The sequence below is a fragment of the Pungitius pungitius genome, chromosome 11 (genome assembly GCF_949316345.1).
Source record: "Pungitius pungitius chromosome 11, fPunPun2.1, whole genome shotgun sequence".
NCBI lineage: Eukaryota > Metazoa > Chordata > Actinopteri > Perciformes > Gasterosteidae > Pungitius > Pungitius pungitius.
The window spans coordinates 2,478,927-2,503,174 of NC_084910.1; the positions used below are offsets into that span (position 1 = coordinate 2,478,927).

At 43.3% G+C, this 24,248-nt stretch overlaps 2 protein-coding genes across 4 annotated transcripts; one reads left to right on the forward strand and one right to left on the reverse strand.

Annotated features, from left to right (window-relative positions):
• The first annotated feature begins 5,451 nt into the window (after positions 1-5,451).
• si:dkey-33i11.1 (sialoadhesin) lies at positions 5,452-13,211 on the forward strand. Its single transcript, XM_062565581.1, has 18 exons — positions 5,452-5,708; positions 6,429-6,527; positions 6,694-6,805; positions 6,886-7,031; positions 7,122-7,242; positions 7,315-7,451; positions 7,644-7,766; positions 8,099-8,245; positions 8,841-8,946; positions 9,247-9,410; positions 9,596-9,745; positions 9,918-10,049; positions 10,682-10,763; positions 10,846-10,894; positions 11,180-11,266; positions 11,396-11,529; positions 11,951-12,076; positions 12,427-13,211. The coding sequence occupies exons 1-17, from the start codon at positions 5,660-5,662 to the stop codon at positions 12,051-12,053; spliced, it is 1,941 nt and encodes a 646-aa protein (XP_062421565.1). The 5' UTR covers positions 5,452-5,659; the 3' UTR covers positions 12,054-12,076; positions 12,427-13,211.
• Positions 13,212-14,034: 823 nt separating this feature from the next.
• hpn (hepsin) lies at positions 14,035-24,058 on the reverse strand. Of its 3 annotated transcripts, XM_037453969.2 has the most exons (14): positions 23,656-24,058; positions 22,837-23,003; positions 21,385-21,497; positions 18,795-18,902; positions 18,618-18,659; positions 18,164-18,293; positions 17,968-18,087; positions 17,753-17,793; positions 17,344-17,533; positions 17,072-17,262; positions 16,492-16,587; positions 16,115-16,257; positions 15,748-15,912; positions 14,035-15,478 (listed from the first exon to the last, which is right to left on the reverse strand). In XM_037453969.2, exons 3-14 carry the CDS (start codon positions 21,404-21,406, stop codon positions 15,434-15,436), a joined length of 1,293 nt encoding a protein of 430 aa, XP_037309866.1. In that variant the 5' UTR covers positions 21,407-21,497; positions 22,837-23,003; positions 23,656-24,058; the 3' UTR covers positions 14,035-15,433. The 3 variants fall into 3 exon arrangements, with proteins under 3 accessions (XP_037309866.1, XP_037309865.1, XP_037309867.1); XM_037453968.2 differs by lacking the exon at positions 21,385-21,497 and having other exon boundaries at positions 23,656-24,057; XM_037453970.2 differs by lacking the exon at positions 21,385-21,497 and having other exon boundaries at positions 17,368-17,533; positions 23,656-24,055.
• Positions 24,059-24,248: the final 190 nt, after the last annotated feature.

Consider the following 24,248-nt stretch of genomic DNA (forward strand, 5'->3'; position numbering starts at 1 on the left):
CCATTTTCCGTGTGAATTTGCATGTGTTTGTTTGTATTTGCATGTCTTTGTTTGTCTTTGTCTACGCATCGAGGTGGATAACGCAACAGGAACTAGTCAACAAACAGATAATTGCTGTGGACTGCATATTGAAAAAAGAGCTTTTTCCTCTTTTTTCACCCAAGAAAATACGAGGCAGGTGCCAGTGTTTTTTTCTTCTTCATTTTATGGCAAGTGCTCCAAGCTGTTCGGCATAAGATGCAAGACAGAGCTCCAAAATAGTCTGCACCAGATAATCCCCATATTTGAGGAAACCTACGTTTCTTTGCACATTCAAATATCCTTTTGTCTCCTTTGATTGTAGGAATTATATTGGATGACATCATGGCGCAGCTGACTGGGAGCACACACTCTTATTTTGGAGCTGTGGAAGGTTTCCAGGGAGATGATATAACAAGAGTCTAGATGAGTCCCTCCATTGGATTGTCTCATTATCACACACGCCGCAGCTGCACGACCACTCTGTATACGAGTAAGTGCGTTTATGAGTGTGTGTCCGCATGCATGCAGGCTGCGCGAGCGCATGTGTGTGTGTGTGTCTGTGACCATTTAAACCCTACTTGCTGTCAATTACCAGAAAATGACTCGTGTGGAGCACTTTCCCTTGAAATAAGAAAACTAATGATAGGGTTAGAGTTTAGGTTAGGGTTGGGGTTGGGTTTGCAGGAAAGTCCTGGACTGAGCTTGTTCCACGAGGACCACGTGAAACCAGGGGCGTTGCCACAGGGCTGCTGGACGCCATCCAAATCTGAACGCTCCCCGTTTGTACCACCACAGATTTTTGGCTTCCACATTTAAAGTTTCTAAAAGTACCTGTTCAAGCTAAATGTATTTGTTACAATATATATATATATATATTTCAATCAGCTCAGTCGATTGTGGAGTTTTTAGCATTGACTGTGGTATAATTAACCAGGGAAAGGCTGCTCACCTTTGACAGATACTTATTAAAAGGTTACACGCAATAAGCTCCACAAAGGTTTGGTTCCTACAGATATTCCTCTCTGGAGATCAAAAGCCTGGTACAGGTCTCACATTTTCTCAGAAACACTGCTTGTTGTCATATTAATTTGTCCACAAATGTTACAAATGTTGAAAGATTCAAGTGATCCAAAGATAGTTTGCTGTCATTATGCAACGCAGGGATGCCCAACAAAAGTCGTCCTCATTTTTTTTATGTCTCAGATTCTTCAGATGAAGGGCGCACTTTTTTTTAGTTTTATAAAGCTTTCAGATTTGTAATAACTAAATTCAGTTTTAGTGCTCAGCTTACTTTAAAGACTTACTATCACAACCAAACATCTTTTCAAATGATCTATATTATACTTAACATCAATGTATTTAACCTGGACATCTTGTACAATCTTCAGATGTAAAATGTTGAATCCAGAGGAAGAGGAGGAGGACAGGAGGAGGTAATAGAAGCAGGGTTTCCGACAGTAGCCCGGACCTGACAGGTTCCCTCATATCCGACTTCATTCAGTCCCGTACGGGGAACCTGCACATGGTAAAACCATCACAGACACACACACGCCCACGCATGCACACACACACACACACACAAAACACACATGTTCTCTCTCAGTCTCAACCAGGAAATGGCTTTTACTCATATCTGTGAACACAAGGACGACAGAGAGACAGAAAGACAGAGGTTGGAGGCTTGTGCCACTGAAGATCAATATCCCATCTGGTAAAACGTGGACATTAGAGTGGAACAATAGGCTCTTCTTTTCCTCACATCGACTGTATTTGAGCCCAGTGCATTGATCGTCCACGGATCAAACTGCTGATGTTTGTGAGTGTGTTACTCGGTTCATCATACCTACCTGACATGATGTGGACATGATTGATGATTTAGCAAAAAGGAATGCTTTGTTTGCACGTGTTTTTTTAATCATATTTCATATTTATTTTTGTTAATTCATGCAAAAAATAATGGCTCATTCTGGTCCGCTCAAAGCATTCTCACTTCCACCTCATTCAACTTCAAACTACGACCTTCTACGTATCACTTTCGCACCACTGTTACTGTGGGTCTTAAACTACTTCCTGTGAAGACAAGTTTATTAAGGAAGAAAAGTATTTAGTTCATGAAATTCAATAAAAATGCTCCCGGTAAGTCTAGTATAAAATAAAACAACCTTAAGAATGAATAGTGCTCGCTCGTTCACCTCTAAAACCCTAACCCCAAGGTCACAGGCAGTGATTGACCCCGACAACTAAAAACACCTCAATCAGTCAGCATCACAAAGTTAACACACCAAACAAAGCGTTTGGGACCTCAATGTGTTCTTACATCACCGACCCAAAATGTCCCCCATCCGGCCCGGTTTAGCGGAGAATGTGATCTTAGTCGGCTCGGTTGGAAAAGATGTAACGTTGCTTGCTGCCACTAGTCGGGGTGAGAGACGGGGAGAGCCAAACGCCTTCCCATAATAACCACCAGACGTGACTCATTCAGCGTGGAATACCACAGCAGCCACAGACAGGTCTCTGGCAGACAAGGGGCAGAAACCTGACCCGGCAGCAGAGTTTGTGAATGGGACAGGAATGAGCAAAACCAGGGTGAATTTCATAGAGATCCAATAAGTTTCAAAGATTTAGGAGTTTAAGAATTCATCAAGTGTTTGGTTTGACTTTAAAAGTCGAGTGTGTAAGTGGCTAAATATTGTGTCCTTTACTGATCAAGTTTAATAAAGGAGGAAACACTGCTTTCTCTCTCTCTCTCTCTCTTTCTTTCCTTCTTTCTATCTTTTTATTTATTTTATTTAACTCCCCGTCGGTTTGATGCTTCTCTTGGCAAGAGAGGGCTCATCATGTCATCATCCGGAGCTCTCAGAGGACAGCACAGGAACAACACATCACCTTGTCAGATATGATTGTAGCTCTGATCATCATCCCTCTTGCCCAGACTTCCCCCCCGTGGAGAGCACCACTCAATTTGAAGACTAACACATGTTGGACAGTCGAATCCATTTTTTTTTCCTCACGTGGAGTCCGTCCAACGCTGGAGGGCCCAAAGAGCCAAGAGTCTAATCTGTGGGCATAAGATAGAAATAACACATTGTTCAACTTAAAGTATGGCAAGGGAGCAAACCACGTGAGCGGTCACATTGCACGAAAACAGCAGGCAGGAAGTGTTTTGCAACAGCGGAAAATCTTCGGGTCCGGTTTGACCACCAGACAGGCGCACTTCATCTGGCCCGCAGGCTGCGGTCAGGGGGAAGGATGCCTTCGGCTCCGCGAGGGTCGGATACATCACCCGACATTGGTCCATGGCTGCCTCCTACACGTTTCTCTTTGTCCTTCTCTCTGCTCTGATAAGCCTGAACCTCGCCCTCTCCTTCTGTGCTTTCTGCCTCCTCCCGCGCTCAACTTCCTCTGCTCCTATGGCTTCATCGCCCGTCTCTCTTTTCTTTCTTTCCAACCGTAGAAACCTTACCTCATCGTGTTTTTGTCCCCCCCCCCCCACTTCTCTCTCCCACCCCACCTCTACCACCTTCCCCTTTAAACTTTCTCGTTCCTCCCTCTCTCACCCTCTTTCTCTCTCTGTTTGTGGTCAGTCACACTTAATCTAGCTCCATCCATCTGTTTCTCTTCATTCATTTAGTCTGGTCTGTTTTCGATTAAGATTACATCAGGCTTTGACCTATTAGTGTGCCGTGATCCTTTTGAAGTCATTCTGTGGTTACAGGTTAAGCTCAAAGCCCACCACTCCTCTTACCCAACATAATACAGTCAGTATTTGGAGGGGGAAGGTTCTTCAAACTTCTCAGCCAGGGACAGAAATTACTTTTCTTCTGGGATTCAAGATCATTAAATCATACAAACTTTTCTTGTCATGTGGAGACCCACTTGGAGAGGGCCTGCGACCCATTTCGGGTCCCAAGTCATAATCCAACCTAGCAATCTATCAACTGCAATATATTGTTCATTTAACTTCATATCCTGAGGATTTCGATTATATTTTGAAGGTGACTTTTCCAACCGGAGTTTCAGCTCTTTATTAGGGTTCAAATCAAGTTTAAATTCCCCAATAAACATAATACAGACCTTTTGAACAAAACCTTATTTTTCTAGTGGCTGTCCTGATTGCCCATTGGTTTACGAGGTACACCACTAGACTGAGACGCACAGGCCTTTTATTCCTGTGGTGCACGAAGCCGCTCGCTTCCCTTGTTTTCTGTCTACTTTCTGCCAATCAAATAAAACAGGAAAAAAATGGCAATAACGTGTAACAATGTATTGTCTTTTACCCACATTAAGAACATATTGTGTTTTACCTATTATACTCAACGGCACTCTGCTGTTCTTATGTGGAGAGCAACAGAAAAAGAAACCTGCTGATCCTAAAATCTAGCAGGATATAAACTTCCTATAACATTAGCACCTATCCCTTATGCCCTTCATCATCTATGATCATTCTAACAAGTATTACATAAGTAAGTCATATATTGTGATTTCCAGATGTACATCCAGATATTATCTCCAAGACCTTAAAGTTTAACTCTGCCTTCCTTCCCCGACTTGGATGACTGAGTAGAGATTGACTCAAAAGTTAAACTGAACATCATCATTACTTCTGGGTCAAAGCTGGGGTAAGTAGCCAATTGGCCGAGTCGTGATGTTAAACTGACATCCATTGGCCTAGTTGTGGCACGGTGGGATGTTAAAGTCATTTAGACTCATCAGGCTAAGTGGACACGGTTTACTGAGAGGTCTTGAACCTCCTCACGTCTGGTTATGGGCAGTTTTTGTGCCAACAGTCCGCAATTAGAGCCGTGGATGAGAGGACATCTGGGCTGTGGGGTCTATGTTGGCTTGGCTTGTGGATGCTAATGTGCGCCAACAGGCTCGAATTCACTTTGCAAATCAACGATTTGTGTTTCTAACACTTTTTAATAATCACTCAATCGCGATGGTCAAAGTTTGCTCCCATGTTGTGACGACGTTAGAGCGAAGACTGACTTGCTTTTACAGTGCGTTGCATTTTCATCACTCGATTTCTGTCCATTGATCAGGATGAATATTTAGTCACATCAACATTTCATATGAGCATTGGGTCCAATGTGAGATGGTTTTCGGTTGTTTTTTAAGCTCTCACCTGTAAACCACCCGCCAAGCACCATGAGCAACCAGTTAGTGGAGCATTGACTGTTTAAAGACCCAGATATTTTTATCCTGGTGGAAAAGCTTTTTGCTTCATTTTAGGCTTTAAAACAAATAAACTTGCAGAGAGATACACCGCAATGCTGCGAGGAACTGAAACCACTGACCAACACAGTCCGTTTCAGAGGGAGAAATGCAAAAAGAGAATCACTTCAAAAGGATATAGGAAGGTAGCTGAGGTTACTTCCTCCTCCTCCTCCTCCTCCTCCCCCCATCACCCGCTTCTGATGCAACCGTCATCACTGGAGGAGCTCACCTCCATCCCTGCTGGAGTCGCACGCATCACTCAAACCCCGCTCTGTCCCGACTGAAGATACTTTCAGGGGGTTTGTGCTTCGTATTTAATCAGCTCGGCGGTGTTTTTTTTTCTTTCTAAAAATTGTTTTGCTCACCTCTCTCCGTGCTTCTCTCCGTCTCCGGTGTCGTTGCAGTGCTTGTGTCAGCGGAGATGTTGGCAGGTGCGTTAGTTCTGTGCATCATCCTTACAGCGTTACCAGGTAAGATACCAACACAGAAATACAGCAGAAGCTACAACTCCTTTTTTCATTAATAGGTATTAAAGTTTAATACCTCATAATAAGCACTAAGGGATTATTATGGAAGGAGACATGAACTGGCATGCCTCACAATTAACTGGTATTTGCTTTCTTCTCCTGATATACAATAAATATGTCACACAAGCTTTTAAACAAGTAACAACAGTCAAAAAACGAATGACTGACTTCCCTCGTGCTCGGTAGGTCCTGCAGCCAGGTGCCCTTGCCTTTTTTGCTCAGGTTATTTATAAGTATTGATTTGACTTTTGTGCAAGGTAGTCAGCCAGGCAGGCAGTTAGCAGCACAGGACGACACCACAGCCGCACACCGATGCTCATTTCCTCCGCCTCAAATCCTGCGTGTCCGTCTCTCAGCGAGTCAGAGCTGCGGTTTGACAAGTCTCTCTCCAAGGAGCCACATTGAAGGAAAACCTTCACTTGTGAGTGGTCACGATGCACAGCTCTTTCAGTCCCCCAGTGTGTGTTCCCCAAACCTTTGGAAGCTTATTTTATACGGCAGCGTCAGCGTATTTTTGTGGGATGTGACAGCACAGTACGGCCCTTCATCTGGATATTGTCTGAGCATTTTAGTTTACTCTTTTTCAACTCTGTGTTTAAACTTGTAGAATTTGCATTTCTTGTCAATTTCTTTGCCTTTTGGGGCTGTTTATTTGGCCTGCAGGTATTCAGAGCGGGTGGAGCGTGTCATTTTCTAGGAGGGATATCTGTGTGTGGGCCGGAACAACCGTCACTCTGCCCTGCCGTTACGACTACCCATCAGGTCTCAAATCCATCTGTAAAAACTTCTATTCAATTTTGTGTTTTCATTTTTGTGAAACATCAAAACTGATTGTTAATAAACCCATGAATAAACTCGACGCTAAATATTTCAAGTTCAGGGCCTTTTTTAATGTTTTGCCACTCCTTTATTCTTCTTTGCGTCACAGGTCACAATGTGAAGCGGGTCATGTGGTTCCGTGTGTCTGCAGAAGGTCGCAGGGAGTTTGCTTACCACACTGACCCCAACGAGGTCAGCCTGTCGTACCGCGGACGCACCCGGTAGGAGGAACAGACGGGGACTCTTTTTTTTAAACGCGAGATGGGGCACAAAGGCGTGACAAATGAATTGCGGCTTCCAGCTACATCGGAGGCAGCTACTCCAGCTGCTCAGTCCAGATTCGGATTGTCCGGCTGAGCGACGCGGGCCAGTACCACTTCAGGTTCGAGACGGACCAACCACTGGGGAGATGGACGTCGCCGGACACCGTCGCTCTCGACGTAACAGGTAGTTTCAAACTCTGAGGCTAAACTGGACCCCGGCCGAGCCGCTGCTTGGGGGGGGGGGGAAATGTGTCAACGTCCGTTTGCGTTTCAGACCTCCGGGTCCAGGTGCATCCGGTCCGGCCCGCCATCATGTTTGGCTTGGGAGAGACTGTGTTTGTAGGCTGCCGGGCCAGAGGATGTGCTGCTCCGGGGCGGAGCCTTGCACTGTACAGGTGTGTCACACATGCCATTGTTTCATCTGTCGCCGTCACTCATCGCTGTCTGACAGGACCCTCTGCTCACAGGAACGGACTGAACCTCGGCTCCCACGAGAAATGGATGATCATCAACCGCTTCGACCAGCAGCATGCTGGCGCGTACGCCTGCCGACCGATCCCACCGCAGAACGTGCAGTCGCCGTCCCTCTCGCTGGCCCTGGGCCGTGAGTACTCTCTGGAAATGACCCGGGGCTGTAAACACCTGCCATTGGCCGCTATGGGAGTTAAATTATTGAAATACATTTGCTATAAACTGCGCTTACATTTTGCTTCTCATCATTGCTTTTCTTTTTTTGTCCGCTTTGTCCTTGTTTCCTACCCTTGAACCCCTCTTTTATCTGCCCCCTCCCGTCCAGATGGTCCCAGCTCCACCTCCATAGGAGTCTTCCCCATGGCAGATGTTTCAGAGGGGGGGTCAGTCACTCTTACGTGCCGTAGTGATGCAGCTCCGCCTGTAGAGAGCTATGCATGGTTCAAAGGTACGGGACAGCAGCACATTTACCATTACAGAGTATAACATGACAGGTAGGGTACACATTTGTTGGCTGGGTCTTGGATATGAGCTGAACATGTTGATGACAGTAGCACATGTAATGTAAAAGCTACCCTTCACTTGGACAGGGGGGAAGTCTTTAAATTATGTATTGAAGCAGAGCAGCTTTAAGTCTTTCCTGGACAAAATGTTTTCAAAGCTTCCTCTGGGATTGCAGGACCCTTTGAAGAAGAATTATTGAAACTTCATCGTCTACATATTACGCTCCTCGTGTGTATTGCTGCACTAATCTGCAGCTATTTCTCCATCTGCTCTCAGACATGGAGAGTGGCAGCATCCCGGACAGTTTTAGGCCTCAGCTGCACCTGTCCCCCCTCAAGTACACGGACAGAGGAGAGTACTTCTGTGTTGCACGCAACTCACTGGGAACAGACCGCTCAAAACCACTCCTGCTCAATGTCACGTGTGAGTTTGTGGGGTGTTTGATTGCAATCACAGGCACAGCGACTTTGACCCACTGTAAACGTCTGCGAATTAGACTAAAGATCTGTGTGAACCCATTTTCAATGTGTCTGTTTTAGGTCCTGTTGTCAATCTGCCTGAGGTGTTCAAATTATTAGGCAACCATTCTATTTGATACTCTCACGGAAACCTTCTTCCGTATATGGATTTAGTGGGAAGTGTAACAATCTCAAACTACTGAATTTTCATAATTTTACTAGTTTCTCAGAATGTTCTTTAAGATGCAACAAACCTGAAGTGATTAATGAATCAACCAATAAGTCAATGAAGATAAATATAATCTGCACAAGTTGTACTTAATATTCTAGCAGAAAATGTCCAACATTCAGTAGTAATGTGAAGGATCTGCTGCTGGTCATACATGATGATGAACCTATAACTGTTGATTGGTGATTGATTACACTTACTGGTTTTTTTCCTGACTCTGGTCCTGATAACATGACTTCTTTCCTTCATACCTTAAAAAATGCTTTTCGTTCCACACACTCCTATGAAAAGAGAGTGAAGCTGCTGCTGTTTGTCCCTCTGCCTGTTTTAGACTCTCCAAAGAACACGCGTGTGCTGCTGACTCCTCCAGCTGACATCCGAGAAGGCTCCTACGTGAACCTGAGCTGTGTCAGCCAGGCCCACCCTGCTGCCAGCAGGTACCACAAATCCTCGCCAGGTTTATTTATTCATAACAACTAAGGTGTGTTTTTGCCCGTTTTATTTCATCATTTTTGCATTTGTCGTTGTCACCTTAGTTCTTAACCATTTTAATTCAGACTTTTTAAAGGTGTTGTGAGTGAGGACTGGCCAACGTTTAAATAGTCACCTGTGTAAAATCTAACTGAGAGTCCGAATCATTATCGCAAAAGATCCCAGTCCTATGCCCATTTTCATCATCATCATCATCATCATCATCATCGTCATCATCGTCATCTTCACCATGCTCCCTCCTGTAGGTATGCTTGGTATCGTATCCTAGGTGACCAGGTGTTGACTAAAGGAACCTTCCAGAACCTGACGTTCCCCTCGGTGCGTGCTCACCACGCCGGTCAGTACTACTGCAAAGCATGGAACCGGTTGGGATACCAAACCTCCCCTGTTGCTACACTCACTATACTCTGTAAGTAGTGGTTTCTGTGCGTGTGTGTGTGTGTGTGTGTGTGTGTGTGTATTATTTCTCAACCTCTACTCTTGAAGTTTAGTGTCTCTCTGGCACACTGCTTTTCATTCTCTTTGAAAAACAAATGTACCAAGAAAAAAACCCTCCCTGACCTTGTGCATCAATGTTTCTGTTCCTCTCTCCAGACCCTCCTAAGAACACCTCGGTTCTTGCCCGCCCCTCAGGTGTGGTCGACGCCGGCCGACCTTTGACCTTGACTTGCAGCAGTCAGGCCAACCCGGCAGTGGACAACTTCACCTGGCACCGCTTGGCTCTGGGCGGGGGCTCTGCACAATGTTAGCATCGTAAAAAATGTGGTTCCGCTCAAGGTTAACATTACAGAATAATCAACAGCTCTCTGTGTAAACGTTGGTTGTCAGTAAGGTTTGCTTCCGTTGGTTCGGAACCCGCCGACAATGCCTGAAACCCTGAGTGCATCTTCTCCCCCCGTCTGCCCTCCTCACGCAGCATGGGGCAGCAGGTCCGGCCCTGTCTTCACCTTCTCCGAGGTTGGCCCCAGAGAGAGCGGACAGTACTACTGCGAGGCCAGGAATCGAATCGGAGCCCACAGCTCTCCGGTCCTGACCGTGCGAGTCCGAGGTGGATAATGATTCATTCACCAACCTTCAGCTTCTAGGCGGCTTCCACCTTTCGCTTCTCGCTCTGTTTCAGCAAACAAGCGTTGTGGTTTTTGTTGTTATAGTTCTACAGTACGTTCTTTTTCAACGTGGGGATTTTCGCTGTCTATTCTGTATCTATGTTATCACTGATAAGCTCGGGAAAACCAACCATGCCCAATTTCAGTGTATTTTTCTGATTATTTATTGTTTGTTCCTGTGAGGGATTGTTTGGAAAGATGAAGTGGTGAAACCTCCCTGTCGCTATGACAGTGTGAGGACCGGGTTCCAGTCTTATGGACCCATTCTGACTGTTTGTCTATATGAGTCATGGTGAGTCATGTATAGCGCTCTCGCTATGAATGGAGAGGAGGGGTGATGAAGTGTTGTGGAAAACTACTATTTGAGTCTAGACAGCTCAAAAAGTGGAGTCAGGTTTGGAAATTGGAGCTGGAAACACACGTCTCAAGTCTAGACGCCTGCAAGGTGATGCACAGCTCTTTCTCCGTTCTATACTTTCTCTGCTTATGTTTCTTTATATCTATTTCACTTCTATGTTCATTACTTCTTGTTTCTGGTCATGTTGATAACCTCTGCTATTGTCCCACGGGGCAGGTCGTCTAAAGGTCATTGCCTTGGCCTCAGCAGTAGGAGTGTCTGCCGGACTCATCACTCTCACAGTGGCCATTATGATCAGGTGACCGGAAGAACAATGAATATTTACTCATTGCCACTCTCATAAGTAAGTATACTTACTTATTTCCCCTGTGTCTTCACAGTAAGAACATGCACAGAGTAGATACCGAGTCAGGAAAGGTAGCAAACAAGGTGCAGTACTGTTTTTTTACTTGTAACTCCACAATGTTTAGTGCTTGAACAAATTAAAATCTCCGTTGGGATAGTTTAAATGTCATTTTTGTCTTTTGAAGACTAAAAACAATACTATATATAATATAACAATACTCTGTTTTGCATGTGTGTGTTGGTGTGTGTGTGTGTGTTGGTGTGTGTGTGTGTGTGTGTGTGTGTGTGTGTGTGTGTGTGTGTGTGTGTGTGTGTGTGTGTGTGTGTGTGTGTGTGTGTGTGTGTGTGTGTGTCTGTATGTGACCCCAGCATCCGCCAGTGACAGCTGACACCAGGTTCTATGAGTCAACCCAACAGACCTTTCCAGTGAAAAGGGGGAGGATGTCCGACATACCGGTGCACAACTCAACTACTGTACTCCACCTGAGGCCTTAAGGCAAAGAACGATAAAGTAAAACACATATCACCATTTTATCTGCATGTGTGTGTGTGTGTGTGTGTGTTTGCGTGTGTTGCTGCACGCAGGAAGAGCCAGAGGACCTGAGTGACAGCGGCCACCCCGCCATTGTTCCTCTGAAGGATGCTCCGCCAATCACAGAAGTGGAATCTCACAGCCCCGCCCTCAACTACATCACTGTCCACTACTCCAAGTTGTCCAGGTACACACCGGCCTCTTCTATTTCTGTCCTCTGCACTACATCTCTCTCTCTCTCTCTCTCTCTCTCTCTCTTTCTCTCTCTCTTTCCTCTTTCATTCACACCATGTGTCTGAGCTGTTGACTATGGCAACAATCTACTGGTTCATACTGCCCCGCATTATATTTCACAAGCACATTGGCCCTCTTGTTTCCTTCTCCATCTGCTGTCATCACCCTCTCTCTAGTCTGCTCACACTCCCCTCTGTCTCTCCTCTCTTTCCTCTGAGATATCCAACACCCTGCTCTCGTTTATGAGAGTGCAATAAATTTCTCATCCCAGTTTTGGACGTTAAAGACGCTCTAATGGTTGTGGAGTGAAAATGAAGACCTGCTGTCATGATCGGAGTCGGATGTTCAGATGGAGTGATTATTTGTTGCTTCAGTGTGGACCAGGTGCAGGTCCACAACCTTCCACTGGGTGGTGATAAAAAGCAGAAGGATTCCTCCAAAGTTGTTTACACTTTACTTCAACAGCCTCGTCGCTGATGGGAGACAAGACGGCAAACCAGGTAGTGCACTTTACAAACCTTATAGTTACACATATTTCAAGTTGTGTGTTTTGCTGTTATGTTTGTATTTTATATTCTATTATGTCTACATCCCTTTATGCATTATACCTACGAAGGTACAATGACAAAAACTCACATACAGTGGGACACAGACGATGTTTGATCAGAAAGGCCAAGTCGTGCCTCTAAAATAAAACAAATAGCAAAGAAAAGGAAAAGTTTAACATTCAGAGTTTACTTGTTTATCTTTAACTATGTACCAAAAATAAAGAGACTCAGTGCCACAAAACCGTGAATAGACACGTGCAAACAAATCATCTTCATCATGTGATCGCTTTACTTCCATTCAGATTGAGACTGTGAGTGGGCTGACGATGCCTGCTGCTGTCCCGGGTCGGACACGTCGTCATGGATTCTCCACCAGACCACGAGGACAAACGTGTTAACCGTTACTGTGTCGCAATGTCTTTCCTTTTTTTTATTCCATGCATCTTTCAATGAGGTAACACCCTGTTGGCCATTTTTCTTACACCCACTTCCTCATTACAGGCCAAATCTTTAATGTGACACTGACAAAGTAAAGTAAAGGTAGATTACACAGTTTGAGTGGTTGTCACAACATCATTTGCATCACCTCGTCTTGAAAGATGATGACCATCAATACTAAAACACCAAATCAAATTAAGCTATCTATAAAGGATGTGCAAGATTTGACATAAAAAGCTTATTTTAAAAACACAACTAACTAATCTTTAGCTTCAATGTATGTTGCAGTCTTTGCAGCTCACAACATATGAGACTGAATAAGGATTGAGAATGAGGGGGTGTAGTCAGCAGTGAGATTACATTTCGTGATAATCTAATTTAGTTTGTCTTCCACAGAAGTAAACATTTGTCAGTCTTTGAGAAAAGCATCATATATATATATTCAAATCTAACACTAATGCAGCAACAAAAAATATTGTGACCATAGAGATATTCCATCAAGAACATCATTATGCACGCTCTTTCTATTCTGTGGTCAATCCACGGCACGTTACTAACTTGTGTATCAAATAAATCAATAAATATTCTCTATGTGTTATCTTTCCTCTAGTGGTAGTTATGTGTGCTTGTGGAGTGTGGCTTATGAAGGAATGAGACCCAGGTGAGCGGGCCGGGCCGGGCCGGGCCGGGCTGATCAGAGAAGGGGCAGCAGGTGTGAGGGCGAGCATTTGGTCTGTTGTAAAAAATGGCAAAAAAAAAACTCCTTCACATTTTACTGACAGCTCCAGATATTTTTTTATTTAGTGTTTGGATCACACAGACATCATAGTAGAAGATGTTAAAATAGTATTAATCAGAAATAATAAGCCGCAGGTCCTCAAAGATCATCATCGGGACATTCCAGGTAGAAAGACATGAAGAAGACTACATCTGGTTAAAATGTTGTCTGTAAATCAAGCAGTTTACTCTTCAGTCTGCTGTTGCTGCTGCAGCACGGTGCAGCAGCGCCACCATGTGGAACAGACCCATGTCAGCACACAGAGAAAGCTGTGTTGGCCAGATTCAACAGTGGTTACCTGTCGTCTCCCACCTGCTGGTGTATAACCAAAGCATATATTGTCACAGTTGTTTTACCGTGTTTGTGTTTTTTTATCTGAGAATATTTTTTCACTGCAGTTCGTACAGTTAGTATTATAGACATAATAAATAATGTAACTGTGGGCAAGTTGTTATCATTTCAATACAATAACCAATGCAAAAATGTGCATCTACAATATTTATTCATCTTGCACATATCATAAATGCCATAATGTGCTACATGCATAAACTTTATTTCAGAGGAGTAACTGGAGAATAGTTTGTAATTTTATGGATGCAAAACAAATCACATAATTTTGCGTCAAGAGCTAAAAATCAATGACAGAAAGCATTTTACATTTGTTCAGATTTCAGATCCAATCCTTTCTATACAATTTATGTTTGTGCCGTTATCTCGGTGGTTTATTTCTGTTATGTTGATCACAGATTGGGTTGAAACCTAATATTTACAGTCTAGTGGAGTCTTGAGAGATACTTTTGACCTAAAATCCTTTTTCTTGGTGTTTGGCTCTTCTGTTAATGTGTCAGGTGAATGTCTAGTAAAACATAGCAAGTAGATGCCACTAGAATATGAACAATAAAAGTAATCACATCTATCTAATCTAAAATGGAATGCACTGCTGTAACACTTTGTTGTTGTTTATGCTGAATATAACTGTAGGCGCAGAGAGTTTTAGTATATAATACTATACATTGGTCATGGAAGATCATGAGTATACACAGTTCATTGGATGTGACATCGTCAGCATTTACAATCTGGTAATGTGCGCTGTTGACAGAAATAGGTTGTAATTGTTGGCATTACGATCATGAAGACATCTGTAACATTCCTCAAATAGACCAAACAAAACAAGTCAGTGGCTAATATTTACAAGGCGATAGCAAAATACTGATTTCAATACAAGAATCATCATTACCCCGTCATGTGGGGATTTGACAAAGACGGAGCTTGAATGAATAATAATAATTATTATTATTATTAATGACATGTCAGGCTGCAGCATATAAAATATCACACAAGTAAAAGATACAAATAAAATGACATTTTTAAGGTGTGAAAAGATTGATGTGTGCTGTGATTGTACAAAATAAAGTGACCAGGAAATATTTTTGCTACTCATTAGCATTACTGATAAATTATTGACACCGTGTGTCCTAGTGTTGCGCTATTTAAAAGTAATAAAAGCGTTTTGCACAAGATCTTTACCGTCTGCACTCACTGCGGCTTGCTGTGCACACTGGCAGCCAAGAGTGCGTCACGTGGAACAAGATAAAAACCTCTAGAAACCGAATAAAGTCCCTTATGGAATGAATCCCTGGGTTTTCATCCAGCGTTCTCGAGTTGAACCTGAGCCTTTGCAGGTCTCAGTGCAACATTCTGCTGTTCAGCTCACCTGTTGGATGTTATTTAAAACTTAACTTCATCTCCTCATATTTTTTTATTTATTTATTTGTATCCTAAATCCAGTGTACGGATTTTAGTATAAATCAATACTTCATGAGAACAGTCAACTTAAATAAAACGTCATGTTTCTTTAGGAGCTCTGTCTTGTATTTTAGATACCGGTTATTGTTTGAGTACGTTGGTCTTGGTGGGCTTTCGAAAGTTCAGGAAGAAGTTAATCTTAAATAAATGTTTTAAGTAAGAAGGACACCACTGGAACAGTGACAGCATTTCATCCCTTCTTCCAACTGCCCCTTGTCGACAAGCCTCCACGTCTTTTGATATTGTCAACCGAGAGTAGAAAAAGTGGAAACGTAGGAGCAGGAATCTCATGTCCGAGCCATTTTGTGAAGCCCCGGTGAGTTGTGATAGTTCTGGAGAGAAGAGATGAGAGCAGAAACTGTTAAGTTCACAAGAACACGTTTAAAGATGTAGATGACTTAAACTCAAAACCAGTCTTGAAGCGCGCGTGTAAGACATTACATGATTTAATTTAGATTAAGGAATGTGAGAATTTGTGTGTGTGGTCATTGATTTATAGGTAGACCTGAAGGCCGGTTTCTGTTCTCACTCTGTTGGCCGTGCGTTAACCATTGAGACAATGCAATGAAAACAAATAACAAAAACACGTCCAGGTTCTCACCCTCATGGCCGTGGATATCCAGGGCAGAAACCTGGAAATTCTGGTGTAGACTCCGGGTTTCTTGGCCATGGCGCAGCCTATTCCCCAGCTCACCACCCCCAGCAGGCGATACCGCTTGGTCTTGGACAGACAGTCCTCCGCCACAAAGGGGCCGCCGCTGTCTCCCTGAAACCACAGAAGAGATTACAGCGCTTCCCAAACATTTCCAACAGCTTATTGACAACCAGGTACACGCATCAGGAAAACGTAAACCTTTAGATTCTAGTTAAAAACAAGCATCCGATTAAACCGAGCACACCCGCATGAGGGCAAAGAAACCCCCAGAGTCCGAATGCACCGGCATGCAAAAGCAAAGTCACACTCTGACCTGACAGGCATCCATGCCTCCTTTCTCATAACCAGCACAGAACATACTGGTGGTGATCTGATTGTCATAGTAGTCCGGAGCGTTGCATACAGCATCGCTGATGATGGGGACGTTCGCTTCCTGCAGAATATCTGCTTGAACACCTGAAAGTGAGAAATCAAAAACATTTTAAAACAACAATACTTTGGAGGGGTTTTTAATGAGTCTAAAGAGGAATTAGTTGTTATGAAACCATTGGAAAATTCCAATCATCAAAATGGTATTTCTGTCCTCTCTGCTGTTTGTTATGATATCACATGTTTATACGAAGATAGATCATGTCATGCAACATCAAATTTTACAATTTTAACAGCTGTACTAAAATGCAGACGACTCACCGTGGTATTCTACATTTCCCCAGCCGGTTACTGTTCCCATCTGTCCGTCTATCAGTCTCTGACCGTGTGCCGGCAGGCAAATAGGCTGGATGCATTCTACGCACACAAACATGTGTATTATTACACTATTCACCATCAAACACACACTCATACCATATATTGTATCGGAAAGTGTAGATGACTTTGTCAGCGTCTGTCTTGTTCTTCCAAACTATAATGTGTGCCATCTTCGCCTTATAAAGCTACAAACCACGGGTTATTTTATTAACCTCATCAACAGCACTGAAACCATTCACTACACAAATAGCCCTTTGACTTGCAGTATTCTAGACCTGACATGCTGTGGCTGTAATTTTAAAGTCAAACACTAGATGTCAGAAGTGAGCTGCTTAAAGAACAGTTTCTGCTTCAAGCGCCTTCCATCTAGATCCTGTTTACATAAAGCAGGTAAATAACTATAATTGATCCGTCTGGTTATCTCATTATTCAGCCTTATCTGTAAACATTGTCAATCAAATAGACCGGTGTGTGTCAGTGAGCGTGTCTCGTGAACAGGTGTGTGGGCCTCTGTGTGGCCTACCGTTGAAGGTGAGGGGCTGGGTGAGGGCCAGGACAGCGATGTCCCTGCTGTTGTCATCGATGCTAGGATCTACAAAGGGCAGGTAGCTGCTGTGGTAAACGATGGTGTTCACCTCCACCACGTTGGCGTTGACTGGTGTACTATAGATGGAGCCCAGCTTCACACGCCAGTGATTAACGACGCGATATCTTCTAGCAGGAAATAAAAGTGTGAATATAAATATATATATATGGAATTTGTCCGCAATGTACTTTAAAGTCAATTAGGATTACTGTATGTGAGGCTGGATTACTGACTCTCTGAAGCAGTGAGCTGCTGACACAATCCAGCGGTTTGAGATGATGGTTCCTCCGCACTGATGAACGCCTTCGTACTCCAATCTGACCTGCCATGGCCAGTTGCCCTGCCTGGCATTCACACCGCCAACGATGCGGTCTGCTGCGAAGCTACGCCTGCCACAGTCTGCCGAGGAGAGAGAAGGGAAAGCTCGCCGTCGGTGTAAACTGGAAGTGAATACATTTTATATCATAGACAGGACAAAGTGAATTAAGTTAAATAATTAAGCAGGAGAGAAGCAGAGAACATTGACAGAGAGGCAGCAAAAAATATAGACAGAAAGAAGCACTCATGATGACAATCCCAACACGCCGGGGAAGGATGAGGTCTGAGCTCACGTCTTACCTTGACACAACAGTGTGAGAACCTCCCTGCTCTCACAGTCACTGAAACACAGAGAGAAAGAGTCAGCAACAACCTGACAGAGAAGAAGCAACTAAGCCTTTAGCTTTCTCTTTGTCAACCGAGCGCACAAGTGGAGGAAAACAAAGAGTTCAGTGTGGTAGAAAGTTAGCATGCCGCGAGACAGGTGCCTGAGCCAACAGACAGGTGTTTGTTACCATGGGAACAACGCGTCTTTGATTTTCTTGCCGTAGCTGAGCTCTTGCGGTCTGACACAGAAGAAGTCGCCGCCATCTCCGCTGGCCTCTGGCACCGACGAGACGGAGTAATTCACCACACTGAAAACAGACACGCACGCCTGCGTCACACTATGCTGAAAACTATGCTGAGATATTCTGATTAATAATATCTCACCTGATGAAGCCCACTTCTTCACAGCTGATGCTAGCTAGCAGCTCATTGGCTGAGGAAGAACACACCTGACGCCACCTCTTCTCGGCCGGGTCAAAGACTCTGAGACGTTGGTCAGCAGAATTTATCTGGACTGCAGGAAATGACACTTTAAATTTTACAACACGCTTGGTGGAATAGCACAAACTGCTGCTTACTTTATATGTATTTTTCTGTGTAAATCAGGTCACAATTATTGTTATTATGAGAGCAGAGATTGAACGATAAAACCAGTTGTTCATTAAGAGTCTTTTCTTATTTAGAACAAACGTTTTGTTATTTTATTTGTTAATACACATTTAAAAAATATATATATAAATCCGATACTGAAAGTTTCTAAAAATGCATAAAGTAAAAATCCTCAGTTTGCTTTCTGCTACGGACAGACAGACTACAAATCTTGTCCTCTCGTACTTACCATCATACAATCCTGTGTCTTCATCCATGGAGCAATACGTGACTACAGAAGGGATAAAAAAGAATGGCCCTCAATGCAAAACATAATGTCAAATACTTCTAACAGTAGGATTCTTATGGTGTGTTTGAGTGAAAATGTGTGTGACGATGTGTATATGTGAAAGCATTGCGGTCTGACCTACGGCCCACACAGCTGCTCCAATGGCTCCCAAGGTCATCAGTGTCGCACACACCCCAATCACACGACAGGGGGTCAACACACAGGTCAGAGAGATTCCCCTGTGCCCTGCAGACACACACAACCACACGCATCAAAGATTCAAGTGTAAACATCGTTATTTAGAGCTGCAACTAACTGCTATTTTTCTTTGTCAATTAAAATAAGATAAGGACGAGTGTATTTCTTTGGGTCTTGGTTTTATACTTAAGTTGCCCTACAACAAACTTCGGAAGATGACCGGTTGCAGCTTGCTGTCCCAATGTGAAGGGGCAAGCTGCACAGTTCCTGGCAAAGAATGAAAAGGCCACCGATTAGATCAATAGTCTAAAGTCTAGCATTTCTCCACAAGGCAAGAACAAACTTCTAAACTGGGGGTATATAGTGCCATGTTTGTCCCGTGTGCATGTGCAGTATGTGAGCGCACTTTTCACTAGCGTTCTGCACCTCTGATCCTCGCCTCAAATGTGTCAACTTGACACATATTTTGTTTTAATTGTAGATTGGGCAACATAAGTTTGACACAGCAATTATTAACATAAATCCATTCAGCTGGGTCAGTTCAAGGGTCCCGGAACAGAGCATGCAGGCTGACCGGCATGGCTTACTCGGAACACTTGTGATGGTACTGAGCCATAAGACATAAAATGTCAGAAGTACCATTCTTGGACCTGTTGTAATGTTTCAAAAAAAGAAAAGAAAATAGCACTGAAAAATCCTCTCTTTGTGAGGGCTGTCAGCCTGCCGTACACATCCCACATCATCCAACACGCCGCAGTTCATTTACCATCCCAGTGACAACCATTAACACAAGACCACGCACGGTCTTCGTCATTATCATCATCATCAGGGTTAGAGCAACAGTGCAGGGGAACGCAGGAGGCTGCACCTCTTGACGCCGAATCATTAACAGCCAAACCAAACTGATGAATGAATGTTTCACCATAAGAACAGGGGTAATTACATTTCCGTGAGAACGGGCCTTTTTTCCCAGCAGACATTGTGACTTTGTAACGTTCGGAAAAGCAACCGGTGTTACAAATGACATTAGCAAAGGCTCGCTTACATTCCAAGTCCCCCAATGTATGAATATTTCCCAGAATCAGTGGTGGACGAGTCATAGCTGCTAACACACTGATGTTAATGAGAGTAATGATTAAATAAATAACTATTGAACACACACACACGCTTTAGTCCTTGTAAAGCTAATGCAGACATCACTGAGTGATCAAGTGCACCTGTGTGTTTCAGGCTTTGACCTGTGTAAACTATTACAAGCATCTGTCATTCATAGGACATTTATAAAGACTTTATTCCGCTTCAGTAACAGCTGAAGGAAAAAATGAGGGGGGAAATGTAACTCTTTGTGCTTTAATATAATATATATATATAATATATATTTTCTGTAACCGCCTGTTTGGAGAAAGCAGGAAAAAGGTTTTGGCATGTTACTGCATTGTAAAATTTGTGCTTTCCATCAACATGCAAGGAAACAACCACAGAACCACCTGCACTGTTTCTACGTCGTGATCCAGAAACACAAGCTCCTCCTCTCTCTCTCTGTACCTGTCCTTCCGCCCCCCTCAGCCCCTCCCTCCCTTCCATCAGGTTTCCCCTCCAATCATCCAATCAGCAAGACAATGGTGTTATTGTTCCTTGTGATTTATTGACTTCAACGTCACTGGAGCTGCCCACCCCCCCCTGTTTTCTTCTCTCTCTCTGGATGTCTTCTCCCTAACACAGCGCTCTTCTCAATCAACCTGCAGCACGGAACAAACACTCCATTGTGAGCTTCTACCAGAGACCACCTCCCCCTGAGTGTATGTGTGTCTGCAATTGTGAGTCAGGAATTTACAGTACCTGCAATCACTGAGGAAGTATGTGCTGGCAAGTAGAATGCAGAAGTAAAAATGTATGTTGCAAAGAGCTTTGAAACTGTGTTAAGTTCATAGTATGGTTCATTTTATTGTAAATGGGTTATCAACATTAACTCACAATTCCACTTACTATGTGTGAAGCCTGTTGATTATTTTAAAAGACGTTTCCCTCACAAGACTACTGCTGTTAAGTCAGAAAATGAACAGCACCTCTAAAACTTGATGTAAAGGTGTGATCTACGAACGAAAGGTCCTTGAAGACACTGCTTCATGATACTGTTGAACATATATCCAATACTTTTTTTCAAGCTTTAACAACAAACTTACTAAAGTGAAATGTTGCACATCATATTGCACGAAGCAGTGAACCTTTAGGGCTGTTCCACCACGTGGTGGGTTGCCTCCAACAAAGAAAAGGCTGCCACGAGAACGGAGAATGAATCATCACATCTGTTTGTGACCCGTGCACACACAAACACAACATACGTACAGCTTTCTTTGGGGTTTTTATTTTTATCCTCATCCATGAGTCACATGACCAGCCAGAGACAGCCAGATGGAAAATGTTCCCTGTGATTACTACAGGGTGTGACTCCAAAATCATCGGAGTCACACCCTTCCCCCTGCACGCATTACACCGTCCCACAGTTGGAGGAAAGTAAGCAGTTGTGTACCTGGATACAAGGTAGGATGCATTCTTCTCTTTTCAGAAGTGTCTGGAACTCTGTGTCCTAGGGTATCACACGCTTTGCTCCGTTGTCAAGGAGATGGATGTCACATACAGGGTCTGTGGCGGTTGTAGATTTACCAGAATCGACTTCATGACTTTAGGGAGGCCATTTCATTGTTTACCATAGGAAAAATATTCTGACAAAATAATCCAAACTCAAGGTCGATGCACCAGCTTTTTACATAAGAGGTTGATGTTCACCACTCCACACCTTACTGCATAGCCTCTGCTGCCTTGTCCACTGACATTTAGATTTAAGGGAACACATACTAATAGTGTGGAATCCGGTTTAACAGACACAAAATAGGCCCCACCATGTGCGGGACATTGTTTTTCCTTGTAATTACACGCACCAAAAACACAGCATGACTCATTGCACATGGGTGGGTTCCCTTCCGTTTAGCAACAGAATCTACAAATCCAAAGCTGAACAGACACAGAAAGTAAGTTGCAGCGCAACAAAAAGAACTGGTGATGAGAACAAAAGAAGATTTGGAGATGTGGTCAGACTTCCCTTAATGGGAGACTACTGGCTTCAGTGTACCTGCACTCGAGTTGTCCCTGCAATGTAAGGTAGGTGTGCTTTTGTCTACCAGGGCTGTGGGTCATAAACGTATAAAAGGGGAATTTATGTCACGGTTTGGGTTCATGTCTTGTTTTATTTTGTAGTTTCATATCTCTTGTGTCCCTCACTTCCTGCCTTGTCCTGTCTTCCACTGTGATTGTCTGCAGTGGCCATGATTGTTTCCACCTGTGTCCAATCACCTGCACCTCCCCTGTGTATTCAAGCCATGTCAGTTTCTTATCTTGTGTCGTGTCATTGCATGTTGCATTGTCTACGGCTGGCTGGGGGTCATAATGACCTTGGTGTGACAATTTACTGTTGATTACAGCAGGGAACAAGATCGATGTGAAGTGTCTGGTTTCCATTCAAATGTGTGCTTCACTAATGCTGATGGGAGTGTGTTTAATGGCATCCAGTAGGAGAGCTTCATCAAGACTTACAGTGAGCAGTTTGTTCGTGACTGCTAGGAGAGGTTGGTTACTGCTGTGAATATGACGTGGATCAAAGAACAGTGTGGGGTCAACACATCGCATTTCTGTTTGGGTTATAATTTCTACTAATCGAATCAGAAGAAAAAATATTACCAGTAATCAAAGATAATGTTATGGAGGAAAAACTTCAAAAATAAACCCAGTGAACATCAGAGAGACAGCCAGTCAGCTTTGAACAAATAGTTAATGGTTAACTGGTGTCTGGTCCCAAATACAGAAAACAAGCAACATGTGCCACAGCAAGACCAGCTCAGCATTTTAATCTGTGGATGTTTATCTGTTTGTTTGTGTGTGTGAGAATGATTGCACGGTCAACAGTGTATGTAACATGTGCACTCACCCATCTTCCCCTCTGCCACAACTTTCTCTGCATACATCTGAATACAATGGGAAGCCCAGGGCAACAATAGACAACAATCTGTCTCCGTCCTTCCTTCCTTCCTTCCTCCCTTCCTTTTCTTCTTGACTCCTGAGTGCAAGTGGTGTAAGGCTTGCAGTCACTTTTGCCTGTTAATATAATATTGAGGGTTTTAAGTGACAAGAAAAAAAATCATATTTTAGGTAGAACATATATTTTATAAGTAAACATTTATCAAAACATAGCAAGTTAGACCAGTTAGATTATCTATAATATATGAAATAGGCAAACTTGTTTGGCCATGAACTAGAACACCCTCCAACAAACAAACACACATAATACCACGTTTTCATTATGTAACTGACACTATTTTTTAAATAACTGAGCTGCTTTTCCTCAAATCTGTCTCGTGAACAAGCTAGTTATTATAAAAGTATGTTGTCTTTATTAACCAATGGTTAATCCCGTGATATAAGACCACTGGGAGGAATGAAGATCAAAAGTAACAAGTATATGGAAAAGTAAACTTGCCAATAATTACCAAATTTCACAGGCAAAAAAAAACATGGCATGTGAATACTTTAGACTGATATGGTGACCTTTAACCTGGTTCAACAGATACAATACATGCAAAAAGATTCAACTCAATAAACTCTAATGTTGACATAAAAAACTATACTAAACACTATAAGAAATCCAATATATTAAAAACGTGTTCCAAGAGCTATTAATAGGGTTGCTATTAATAGGATATAGCCCGGGTAACTATAAGCATTTAGTTTTAGCTAAAACGTGACTCACCTGTATTTCCTCGCCGCAGGTGTGTTACTGGTCTCGTTTCTAACAAATGATCTTCTTTTTTTTCTCCTTTGAAAAATCAAAAAAACAAAACACTATTCTGGCTCAAAGCTATGCGACCATGGTATTATTCACGGTTCAAACACGGCCAGCACAGATAAATCCCAGTTTGCAGTAAATCCTTTGTGCTTCCTTCACAGGTTACTGACCTCAAACAAAGAAGAAGAAGAAGAAGAAGAAGAAGAAGAAGAAGAAGCAAAAAGTAGCCACGTTTTAGCGACCGTTTCTATCAACCAAAACCACCGACGCCCGCTTCTAATAGAAATGAGAGAAACATTTGGAAGACTAAATTGAACGTACTAACCGAGACGAAGTTAGTAAAAATCTATCCCGACCTGTTGGCTCTGAGTGCGCGCGCGCTGCTGCGCACACGAGAGGGGCGCGAGTGACGTCACCGGGACGTTTTTTTGGGTGGACAGAGAGCGGACCTGAGGCCTGCTGCGGACCTGCTGCACGTCCTAAAAATTATAAACACACACTTTCGCAGAGACTTAGTTGATCGGAAACTGATCTTAGGGATGTTTGCTGTTTTCTTA